Source organism: Ceratotherium simum, chromosome 14, assembly GCF_057802395.1.
Source record: "Ceratotherium simum simum isolate JZ-2026a chromosome 14, ASM5780239v1, whole genome shotgun sequence".
Taxonomy (NCBI): domain Eukaryota; kingdom Metazoa; phylum Chordata; class Mammalia; order Perissodactyla; family Rhinocerotidae; genus Ceratotherium; species Ceratotherium simum.
The window spans coordinates 10,403,409-10,415,962 of record NC_141913.1 but is presented as its reverse complement, the minus strand read 5'-3'; the positions used below and the strand labels follow the sequence as shown (position 1 = coordinate 10,415,962).

The following is a 12,554-nucleotide window of genomic DNA, read 5'->3' as shown; positions in this document are numbered from 1 at the left end:
ATACACAAATATCACAATGTAATGCAGTAAGTGATGATAAAATTATATATAAGGTGTTCTGAAGGAGAGAAAAGGGCACATCTAATTCTGCCAAGAAGATGTAATGCTTGAGATGAGACCTACAAGATGACAGATATTCAACAAGCAGAGAAGGTGGTAGAATGAAGGCATTTTATCCAGAGTGAACAAGTCCAAAAGTAGAGAGGCAGAAAAAAATATATCTGGGAAATGAGAAAAAATCAAGTAGACAAAGCACAGAATATAACATGGAGAATGAATCACATAAAATCTGAAAAGGCGAGTGGGACTATAACCCATGTATGCAAAAAACAGGAGTTGGGGACTTTGACCTATAAACATTTTAAAAATGGAAATGATATAGTATTGGCATTTTAGAAATATCACTTCAGTAATAATAAGGTGAACAGATGAGAGGGCAGAGAAATTCTAGGCAAAGCAACCAGTTAATAGGCTACTGAGACAGTTTAGGCAAAAGAGTACATAGGTCTGATATAAGGCAGAGGCTGCAGGAATGAAGAGGAGGAAATGGATAACCGTGTCAATTAGAAGGCAGAATTTATGACCTACCAACTGATTAGAAATAACAGAAAAAGTACTATTACAAAAAATAGGTAACACAATAAGAACTGCTAGGGATGGGATGGAGAGAGGAGAACCATGAGTTTAGCTTTGGCAAAGGTTGAGATGTGAGTGATGTAAAGGAAGAGAAGTCCAGTAAGATAGAGACAAGACAGGACAGGTCTGGAGCTCAGAGGAGCAAGCTGGATATTCATGAGATTACCCATAGAAAATAAGCAGAGAGCCACGATCAGAACCACCTTCAGAAACATTTAACACTTAAAGGGGGAGGGACGGGAGAGGGGAGAGAAGGGAGGAGGAGATCCTGCAAAGAGGACTGAAAATAAAATCCAAAGAGGCAGGAAGAATAAAAGAAGGAAATAATGAGAACATGAAAGAGTTATAAAAGCTTGAAGTTCCAAGGAGGAGGGATTAGTCGGTGCCAAAGGCAGCAAAAAAGAAAAATAAGATATAGAATGAAAATTATTCATTGTATTTGGCAGTTGCAAAAGTTGTTCATTAGCATCTCTGCTGGAAGGCTTTCAAGGAAGAGTTGAAAATTAAATCATTTGACTTTTGTACTTAGTTCTGGGTTAACAGAAATAGTAGGCACGCCAATGTTTTCTTCTTGCCCTGTGATCTTAACCAGAGCAAAGGATAAAAGGTAGGAGCCACTGACAGAAACTTATAGCAATCACCACTGAACAAGATCAGCCTAAAGAAAATGATTCCATAGATTTTTGTTTTTTGGTGAGGAAGATTGGCTCTGAGCTAACATCTGTTGCCAATCTTCCTCTTTTTGCTGAGGAAGATTAGCCCTGAGCTAACATCTGTGCCCATCTTCCCCTATTTTGTATGTGGGTTGCCGCCACACATGGCTTGATGAGCGGTGGGTAGGTCTGCACCTGGGATTCAAACCTGTGAACCCTGGGCTGCCAAAGTGGAGCACACGAACTTAACCACTACGCCACCAGGCCGGCACCCAAAGAATATTTTTTGAAGTCCTAATGTACCACCAATCCTACACATAAATAATACAGTGAGAGCTAGGTTACAGCAGCTCCTTACTGTCACCTTCTCTAGGTCAAAGGTCCTTTAATTTTAAATATTTATGAGCCCTTGTTAGCTACATAACTCGGCAAATACCTCTACTGGGATGAGAACTTAAAAGAGAAAGAGGGCCAAAACAGCTGACAGGTACTCACATAGTTCATTCCTCCTTTTCTCACTTCCCTTCCCATTACATGTTCTCTTACATTTAAGAGTAATATATCAAGGAGAAAGAGAAGAATTATATCAGCTTTTAAAAATGATTGCTACCTACTCCTCTCCTCCGTTTAAAATATGTAGGCTATAGTACACAGAGTTCAGAGAACGCTCTAAGGATGCCCAGATAATTATTGCTGATATTTTTAAGAAAAGTCCTGGTTAACTCAGAAAGGATCTTCTCAAACGTAAGCAAGTTTGTTTGTTTGTTTGTTTGTTTATTTATTTATTTAGTGAGGAGATCAGCCCTGTATTTTATTTAGCCCTGTATTTTATTTATTTATTTATTTATTTATTTATTTATTTATTTATTTATTTATTTATTTAGTGAGATCAGCCCTGTGCTAACATCTGCCAATCCTCCTCTTTTTTTTGCTGAGGAAGACTGGCCCTGGGCTAACATCTGTGCCCATCTTCCTCCACTTTATATGGGACGCCGCCACAGCATGGCTTACCAAGTGGTGTGTTGGTGCTCCCAAGATCTGAACCGGCGAACCTGGGCCACCACAGCGGAGCGCACGCACTTAACTGCTTGCGCCACCCGGCCGGCCCCAGTAAGTTTTTTTTTTTGTGAGGGAGATCAGCCCTGAGCTAACATCCGTGCTAATCCTCGTCTTTTTGCTGAGGAAGACTGGCTCTGAGCTAACATCTATTGCCAATCCTCCTCCTTTTTTTCTTCCCCAAAGCCCCAGTAGATAGTTGTACGTCATAGTTGTACATCCTTCTAGTTGCTGTATGTGGGATGCGGCCTCAGCATGGCTGGAGAAGCAGTGCGTCGGTGTGCGCCCAGGATACCAACCTGGGCTACAAGCAGCGGAGCGCGTGCACTTAACCACTAAGCCATGGGGCCAGCCCCAGTAAGTTTTTTTTTTAACCTGTCTCATGAATATGAGCTATATGAACAAAAGAAAGGACTCATGTCTCTAATATTTACTCCCAAAAGTAATTTTCAGTGGACAAATTAGGCGGTGCTGACTATACTGGTTATTCTCCATTTGCCCCCTCTCCATTCTAGGGATCCATCCTCTGCCCTTCTTTGCCTTGAAATCTACAGACTGCATTACCTAGATTCTGTATGATTTTAAGGTTGGTTTCAGCCTATGGGAGACACCAGCAGGAAATCAGATGGTGGGAGAAATGAAGTATTCATTCTCCCCACACTGTTCTTGCCTTACTGTGGTTCTGGCAGTGTTCTGTGTTCTATGCTCCCCTTTCATGATTCTAGGCTTTCTCTGAGCTGTGGTAACATGATTTGTCTCTTCTTATCTCTTCAGACTAAGGGCAATGGCTTCCCATTGTTGTTAATCAATGGGTGCTTTAGCACCCTTTATTTATTGCTACCCTTTGACCCTGCTCACAGCACTGTTAATAGTTCCTTCATTAAATTCTCTTCATTCAATGAATGTATAAACAAAATGTGGTATATACATACAATAGAATGTATTCAGCCGTAAAAAGGAATGAAATTCTGATACATGCTACAACATAGATGAACCTTAAGGACATTATGCTAAGTGAAATAAGTCAATCACAAAAAGTCAAATATTGTATGATTCCATTTATATCAGGTACCTAGATTAGTCAAATTCATAGAGACAGAAAGTAGGATGGTGGTTACTATGGGTTGGGGGGAGAGTGGAATGGAAAGTCTAATAGGTACAAAACTTTTAATCAAGGATGATAAAAAAGTTCTAGAGATGGATGGTGGTGATAGTTGCACAACAATGTGAAGGTACTTAATGCCACTGAACTGTACACTTAAAAATGGTTAAAATGGTAAATTTTATGTTATGCATATTTTATACACGCAAAAATTCTCATCTAAATCTTGAATGTGCCATTTGTTTTCCTGTCAAGATCCTTACTGATACACTGATTTATCATAAATTCCTAATTTCAAAGATTAGAAAGACCACCACTATCAATCTGCATAACAATTTATGGTTTACTAACTGCCTCCACATATAATATTCCATTTGATATTTAGGCAAGAAATCAAACTAGAGAGGAGATGGTAGGTATAAAGTGCTATAAAAATTTAAGTTCAGTAACTACACTTTCAGAAGCAACACATGTTCACTTAATATCATGCACACAAAATACATCATCAAAAAAATAACTTTAAAAAAAATAACAATAAGAAGATACCTACCAAGCTTTTATCCACATTGGAGCTAGTTCTGTTATCACTAGGATTTGCTGAAGATAAGTATCTAGGAGGAAAAAAGTTTTTAAAAGTAAAAAAAACAAAAAACTCTTCAATATCTAATAACAACCAATAACAAATACTACATGTCTATTTTTTGTTCAGTATTGTACTTGCTCTGCTTTTTAAAAATTGAGTACAGGTTCATAATTCTTTATTTTAGAAACAAAATTAAATAAAATCTGCAAGTAGGTCTGAAGCAGCACTCTGTAATCATATACCTTACTATTCCGATAGCAAAACATATGAATATTTATACCAAGTAGGATAAATAAAAAACATAAATAGTTTCAAGTTAGTTCAGATTAGGTTTTTGGCCATGAGAGCAACCTGATGGTAGGTTTTGCCACGAAACAAATCACTAAAAAACTTTGTTTTTAGAGCTTTTTGGATTTAAGGACTGGATATAAGGAACGGTTGACTTCTCCAGACATGTACACAATCTTCTCCCCCTGCCCCAACTATCCTTCAGCCAAGAATGATATTGTCTTTCTAGGCAAAAAGTTCAGAGTTTTCGCCTAACTGGTTGAAATAATAGAACCAAAGTTCTGGTCATGTCCTGCTAATCTTTTGGGACTCCAAGCCTTGATCAATGGTATTTAAATACCATTAAACATATATAACAGTACTCTAAAAGAAACAGCAGGAAAATGTGTCACTTCCTACGTTTTCCTTGAAAAATTATACAGATCAACTAGCAAATCAGAAGACAATAATAGAGGCTATGTAGCACATTTGTGGAGAAAAGGTTCCATGTAACAAATGACAAATTCTAGATGTAGTACACAATTTAATTCCGTTAACCATTAAGTATCTCAGAACTTCATTGTGAGATTCTGCATTATGTAATGTAAATAAAAGTGTACAGCAACGCCAGTGGATTCTGAATTAGATAGATCAGACAATTTGATCTCTAAGATATTTTCTAAATTCAATATGCTATATAATTGAAGCTGTTATTTAGCCCTCTGCAAAGTCAGTAAGTTTCTCTGAACGACACACTGGAAATGTAAGAACACCACCTGTACACATCCATTCATTCTTACACTCTTGTCTTTTTTTACTTTCAAGGTTCTTTTGCATATTATATTGTAGCATTTACAGAAAATCTGGTCACTAAAGTTTAACTTTTCACGAAAGTGGTGTTAGATTATTAGGAATATAGCTAAAAGTTTAAGGCTATTTTTAAAATCATTTTTAATTCAGCTATACTTCAGCAATAATGATCTCTGCTCTTGGTAAATGAAAGTATGTTTGGCTTTCAGGAGTAAGAATTTCAGAAGTTTTCTATTGGTTGCCAGTAATTCAAAATTATACTTACATATTACAGTAAGGCTAATCAATATTTTGCTGATTCTTTCTTTATTGAGAGAATCATAGCTTTGACGAGTCACATAACAAGCAATTACTAAACAACACTGTATTACTCAAAGTAAGGTGGTGGTACTTTAAAAGACAGTACAATTTCTACTTTAAAGAAACTTAGAAACTAGTTTGGGATATGCAACACATGAATACAAGGAAAAACCAGAGAATATAATCAAGTGCATGACAATATAGTACAAATAGTGTATATAAAATTTATTTAATTCAAGACTAGCTTTGTACAGACAAACCTAAATAAAGTAATTAACTGCTATTAACTACAGAAGACCCAAAAACATCAGAGGTTGTTTATATCAACATCTCAAGTGTTTCAAAAACCAAGCCAGATAATAATTGATAAAAATACACAAAAATGAAAGGATTTCATTTCATTTTTCCTGAAGTGGTTTCAGCAAAAACCACTCTGAAGCTTCTCTCTGTAAGTATTTCAATATAAAACAGCTATAATATTATACTCATGGAGTGTTAGGGGAAAAAAGGATTAAAAGATTGTACTTTTCTAAGGGTCAACACTCAAGTACTACCTACTTGGTTGGTGATGCAACAAAAAGTTTTCAGTATTGTCTTACAGTTGAATTATTGGAGAAATTTCATAAAGCAGGACTAAACTGCCTTCTTGTTTTCTCAACTTGACCTGCATCGGCTCTTATAAGTTTTGGCTAAAATAATAAAATGCCTTACTTTCAAATAAGGTTAGTTAAACTAAAACCTTAAATTTAATAATTACTTCAAATAATTCAAATATCTAATACCATGGTAATGGAACATAATTTGTAGAAGTACATATTTTTAAATAAATTTAATAAGAAGACTTAATACACCCAGTAAAGGTTGTCATATGGTTCACTGTATTATATCGATATAGCACTTTCAGGTTTCTATTGTGTGGCAATTACCAACCTATACTGCACAATTTATCCATTTCCTCAGTAGGATATGAGCATCTCAAGAAAAGATACTATATCTTATTCATCCTTCTCCCTACATCTTGGTGCTTAATATATACCTTACAAAGAGTAAGGTGTCAAACATGTCTGTTGAATGAATGAATGAATGCTCAGCATACTGAAATAATGTTAAATGTTTAACATATCTCAAGTCCACTTGAAAAGACTAAAGCTAACATTAGCTCACACTAAGGAAAATAATAGCTAACATTGGGGGCTTAAAAGCATTTTTCTAAGTGTTTTACTGTGTTTTGATTTACTTAACCCTGACAACAACTCCATGAGAATTGTTGTAATTATTACTATTATTATTATCATTACCATTATCATCCCTATTTTTGAGGGAATGGAGGCATAAAAGGTTAAAATTATTTGTCCCATGCCATAAGGTCTTACATGCTATAAGACACTTCATTTAGCGGTTTTTGGGAGGAATCATCTAATTTTTGAAAAACTAAAAATTATAGGCCTTTCGTAACATCAATATAGTAATGATAATGTTAGAAAACTCTATGTTATTCCAAATTGTATTATAAAACCAGAACTTTTTGAATAAGATTAACCAAAATATCAGTATTAACAGAATCTTTTAACCTACTAATTGTTGTAATTTGAAAATATATAGTATATCATTCAGCAAAAAATTTCTGAAAAACAATGTCCTGAACACGGATGCATCTGAAAAAAATTAAATATGAAATACTAGAAATATCATGTATCGCTGAAAAAATGGCACATTAAGATATCTCTTGGAGTCAGCTCAGTGGCGTAGTGGTTAAGTTCGCACACTCTCCTTCTGGTGGCCCGGGGTTCCCAGATTCGGATCCCGGACACAGACCTATGCACCGCTCATCGAGCCACACTGTGGCAGGCGTCCCACATAAAGCAGAGGGAGATGGGCACAGATATTAGCCCGCAGCCAATCTTCCTCAGCAAAAAAAGAGGATGGGCAACAGCTGTTAGCTCAGGGCTAATCTTCCTCACAAAAAAACAAAAAAAGATATCTCTTTATATATCATTAAATCTACTTTAAATGTTCTTAAAGTGATTTTTAGACACCTCTAAGAAAATAATGACTGTAAAAAAATTAGTACCTACCCCTAAAATCAATGTTTAGCATACTTACCTACGATTGCTATAATATGTAAATCCTACAAAAGGTAGTTGATTGCCAACAAAAGCTTTAGGTATAGGGAATGTTTCTTCATCTCCTTTATCTTCTTCCAAATCATCAAAGTTACTTGTATCAATGTCACTACTTAAATCAGGTACAACTGGCGCTACAGCTAAAAACAGAAACAAAATTAGTAGTTCACCTCAAAATTAACATAAAAATAAAGTGAAGCAAAAATTCTATGCCAACTACTGAAAGTTTTCTACATACAAATAACTTGCGAACCACAAATTCCAAATGGGTTGAATCTCATTATAGTAAACTTTATTAGCATCATTAATCAACTGACATTGATCATTACGTAATTCTGTGAAACAATCATCCCCCAAATCACCTACAGTTATCATCTAGACCTCAAGTTTAATTTGAATATTACAAGTCAAGTATTATTAAGACATGTTTTAGAATCCAACATAGCATAAAATATGCAAAAGCAGTTAGGACTATAAAAAATAATTTTCAGAAACTATAGGAAAATAAATTGTACTCAAAGTTGATTAGTTTCAAATACAATATTCTGTTTGTTACTCTGCTCTACAGCAAACTACAAATCAAGGTTGCTCCTTACTAGTCCTGAATATAATCAATAATTTCATACCAAAATATTTTTGCTCATCTAGAATCTAGATGATCAGTATTCCCGCCCCCACCACCACTCAGTATATTTCTATAAGATTAAGTCACAAGGGGTAGAGTATTTTGAACTATATTAACAGACAAGGCACCTTCCCTGAATCAAGTGATTAAGAAACAACTCAGTGAGGTAAAAAGGGCAGGGATACAAAACATGGACGTAGAATCTTCAAGAGTTATACACTTATTGGGGAGCAAGGGTCATATATACTTGATAATATAAAACCAAATATGGCAATGCTTAAATCTTCATGACATAGGAGAAAACACCATATGAAATCACTACCACTACCATCTTCTTTTGGACCTTGAATACACTACAGGGAACACATCTGAAAAAACATTTTTTAGTTTAAAGATACAGGAGTATAATAAAACATCACTGAAATATTATCATCAAAATATTGAGGGGGCCGGCCCAGTGGCATAGCAGTTAAGTGCATGCGCTCTGCTGCGGCGGCCCAGGGTTCAGATCCTGGGTGCACACCGACGCATCGCTTGTCAGGCCATGCTGTGGTAGCGTCCCATATAAAGTGGAGGAAGATGGGCACGGATGTTAGCCCAGGGCCAGTCTTTCTCAGCAAAAAGAGGAGGATTGGCAGACCTTAGCTCAGGGCTGATCTCCCTCACACACACAAAAAATCTGAATAATTATTTAAGATACAATCATATGTTTCTTTAGAGAAAAAGATGAAGATGAACAAACAACAAATAACTGACCTGGTTTCATGGTCTTAATCTCCAATATGAAGGAATCATTTTTCTATTGAATCATCTGGGTATTTCAGGCAAGAAATAACTATTGTTGTGCATCTTAGATGCAGTGAACTATTTGATAAATATGGGAATGAAATAACACATTTAACCCAAAGAAGCTATAGTACTAACTAAAAATGAATGAGAGAAGACCTTTTCCACCATTCTCTTTCCCTAATGGCCAAGAAAACCACCTGACTACACAATTCTAGCTTCCTAATAATAAAAACTGCCGAATTTGTAAAGTGAGGAGGAAAAAAGTATTCTCTCCTAGTGATGTACATAAGTCAATTATGGTCTTGGCATGAATTTTACTTTAAAACAGTGGTTCTCAATTTTAAATCAATTTTGTCCCCGGGGGACATCTGGCAATGTCTGAGTACATTCTTGGTTGTTATAACTGGGGGAGGCATGCTACTGGCATCTAGTGGGTAGAGACCAGGGATACTGCTGAACACCCTACGATGTTAAGAACAACCCACACAAAAAAGATTTATCTGGTGTAGTACCAAGGCTGAGAAACCTTGCTTTGAAACAAGCAGAAAAGGAAAATTTTAAAAGGAAGCAGAGCAACTTTGGTGCATTTTCTCTTGCTGTTTCAAATGGACCTAGACTCTTTAGAGATGACATAGCATGTCAGAGTAGTTTTAAAATAGAACAAATTCTGTTTAAATTCTGAGATACTAGTAGGTGAAATCCTGGGAGAATTATAAATGTAATTATTTATTTTTTCTTTTTCCTGAGGAAGATTGGCTCTGAGCTAACATCTATTGCCAATCCTCCTCCTTTTTTCTCCCCAAAGCCCCAGTAGACAGTTACATGTCATAGTTGCACATCCTTCTAGTTGCTGTATGTGGGATGCGGCCTCAGCATGGCCAGAGAAGTGGTGCGTCAGTGTGCACCCGGGATCCAAACCCGGGCCACCAGTAGTGGAGCGCACACACTTAACCGCTAAGCCACGGGGCCGGCCCCAGTGTAATTATTTCTGATTCCAAATTAAGATGTTTAAGTTTTACATAATACCATATAATCATATCAGAACTAATAAGTAAGATAAAGATAAAGATACCATTACTGAATTACCATCGATATATAAGGTATTCCATTTATAAATTTACCTTTCAATAAATGACTGGTAATATAGGAATCATGTTTCATAAAATGGAATCCAGCTGGTGTCACCGAAAATAGCAGAGTAGGTAGCTCTAAGAACCCACTCCTCCAGTGAAGTAACCATTAGGCTAGCAAAAAATGTAAGAAACAACTTTTTTTCAGAACTCTGAAATCTAAGAAAAAACTTACAACGAGCAGGGGAATGTTTAATGGAGGAGGCTGCTAAATTTTGGCTTAAGGAAATGTGTGTCACCAGCTGCCAGCCGAGATAATGGAAAGGGGACCTCGGTGACCACACATGATAAAGAATACAAACTTTGTAAAAATAGTTTGCAAAAGTCACTAAACAAATGGATGACTAAAGCCCACAACAAGCAATAACAACAAACTCTGGGAAGGGGAAATCTGATTTCCAGAGTTATAACATTATAATGTTCAAAATATCCGCTTTTCAACAAAAAATTACAAAGCATGTAAAGAAACAGGGGAAGTATGGCCCATTCACAGGGAATAAAGAAAACGACAAAAACTATCACTGAGGAAACCCAGACATTGGTTTTATTAAACAAAGACTTTAAATAAACTGTCTTAAATGTGCTCAAAGAGCCAAAGGAAACCATGGAAAAAGAACCAAAGGACACCAGGAGTATGATACCTTAACAAATACAAAATATCAATATAGAGATAGAAAAAGGAAATAGAATTTCTAGCACTGAAAAGTACAGTAGCTAGAACTAAAATGCACTAGACAGGTTCAACAGAGATTTGAGCAGGAAGAGGAGCCAGTGAACTTAAAGATAGGACAACTGATATTATCAAGTATGAGGAACAGAAAGAAAAAAGAATGAAAAAGTAAATTTTTGGGACACCATAACGCAGACCTACATATACGTTACAAAAGTCCCAGGAAAGCAGAGAAGGAGGAAGAAAGAATATTTAAAGAAATAATGGCTGAAAACTATCCCAATTTGATGAAGTACATGAATCTACACGTCCAAGAAGCTCAATGAAGTTCAAGTAAGAAAAATTCAGATCCACACCAAGACACATTATAATAAACTTTCAAAAGACAAAGACAAAGAGAATCTTGAAAGAAACAACAGATAGACGACTTGTCACATACAAGGGATCCTCAATAATATTAACAGCCAATTTCTAAGCAGAAAGCTTGGAGGCCAAAAGGCAGTGGAATGACATATTTAAAGTGCTGAAAGAAAACAACAGTCAACCAAGAATTCTAAATCCCGCAAAACTATTCTTCAAAAATGAAGGAGAGGGCCGGCCCCGTGGCTTAGCGGTTAAGTGCGTGCGCTCCGATGCAGGCTGCCCGGGTTCGGATCCCGGACGCGCACAGACGCACTGCTTCTCCAGCCATGCTGAGGCCGCGTCCCACATACAGCAACTAGAAGAATGTGCAACTATGACTTACAACTATCGCTTGGGGCTTTAGGGGAAAAATAAAAAAATAAAAAAATAAAAAAATAAATGAAGGAGAAAGTAAGAGATCCCCAGGTAAAGAAAAGCTGGGAGTTTATTGCTAGTAAACCTGTCCTACAAGAAATGTTAAAGGAAGTTTTTCAGGTCGAAATGAAAGGTCACTAGACACTAACTTGAAGCCTTTATTGAAGCATTATTGTATTTTTGTTTTGTAAGTCCACTTCTTCCCCACATATAACTTAAAAGACAAATGCATGAAAGAATGATATAAATTTATGTTAATGAACACAATATATAAAGACGTAATTTGTGACCACAACATAAAGGGAGGGAACGGATCTGTATAAGAGCAGTTTTTGTATACTACTGACAGTAAATTGTATCAATTCAACCTAGATTGTTATCATTTGAGGATGTTAAATGTAATCTTCAGGGTAATTACTATTAAGAAAAGACTAAATAATATATAGAAAAGGAGAAGAATAAAGAAAGAAGAGAATAAAGAATAAAGAAGGAATCAAAATAGCACACTAGAAAAAAAATCCATTAAATACAAAAGAAGGCAATAATGCAGGAATTGAGAAACAACAAAAAAACAAGACATATAGAAAGCAAATAGGACAATGGAAGAAGTCTTTCCATACAGTATTCATTTTAAATTTAAACGGATTAAACTCACCAGTTAAAAGGTAGAATGGAAGAATGGATTAAGAAATAGACTTTAAATCAAAAACAGTTAAAATAGACATGGAAAGAAATTACATATTGATAAAAAGGTCAATTCATCAAGAAGATATGACAATTATAAATATATATACACCCAACAACACAGTTTTAAAATATATGTAGCAAAAAATGACATAAATGAAAGGAGAAATAGATAATTCTAAAATAGTAGTCTTCAATGACCCATTTTCAATAAAGGACAGAACATCTAAAAAGAAGATGCATAAGAAAATGGAGGGCTTGCACAACATCATAAACCAACTAGATGTAACAGACATATAAAGCTCACTCCACCACCAACAGCAGAATACACATTTTTCTCAAGGGCACA

General features: G+C 35.8%; 1 protein-coding gene across 5 annotated transcripts in view; it reads right to left on the bottom strand.

The window, feature by feature from the left end:
• Positions 1-12,554, bottom strand: part of ROCK1 (Rho associated coiled-coil containing protein kinase 1) — a 151,361-nt gene that overhangs the window by 66,020 nt on the left and 72,787 nt on the right. For all 5 annotated transcript variants that reach the window (XM_004421038.3, XM_014780289.2, XM_087439014.1 and 2 more), the window contains 2 exons: positions 7,511-7,670; positions 3,998-4,058 (listed from right to left, as the gene is read on the bottom strand). In XM_004421038.3, coding sequence (XP_004421095.2) covers positions 3,998-4,058; positions 7,511-7,670 — 221 coding nt within the window. The remainder of the gene's footprint in view (positions 1-3,997; positions 4,059-7,510; positions 7,671-12,554) is intronic.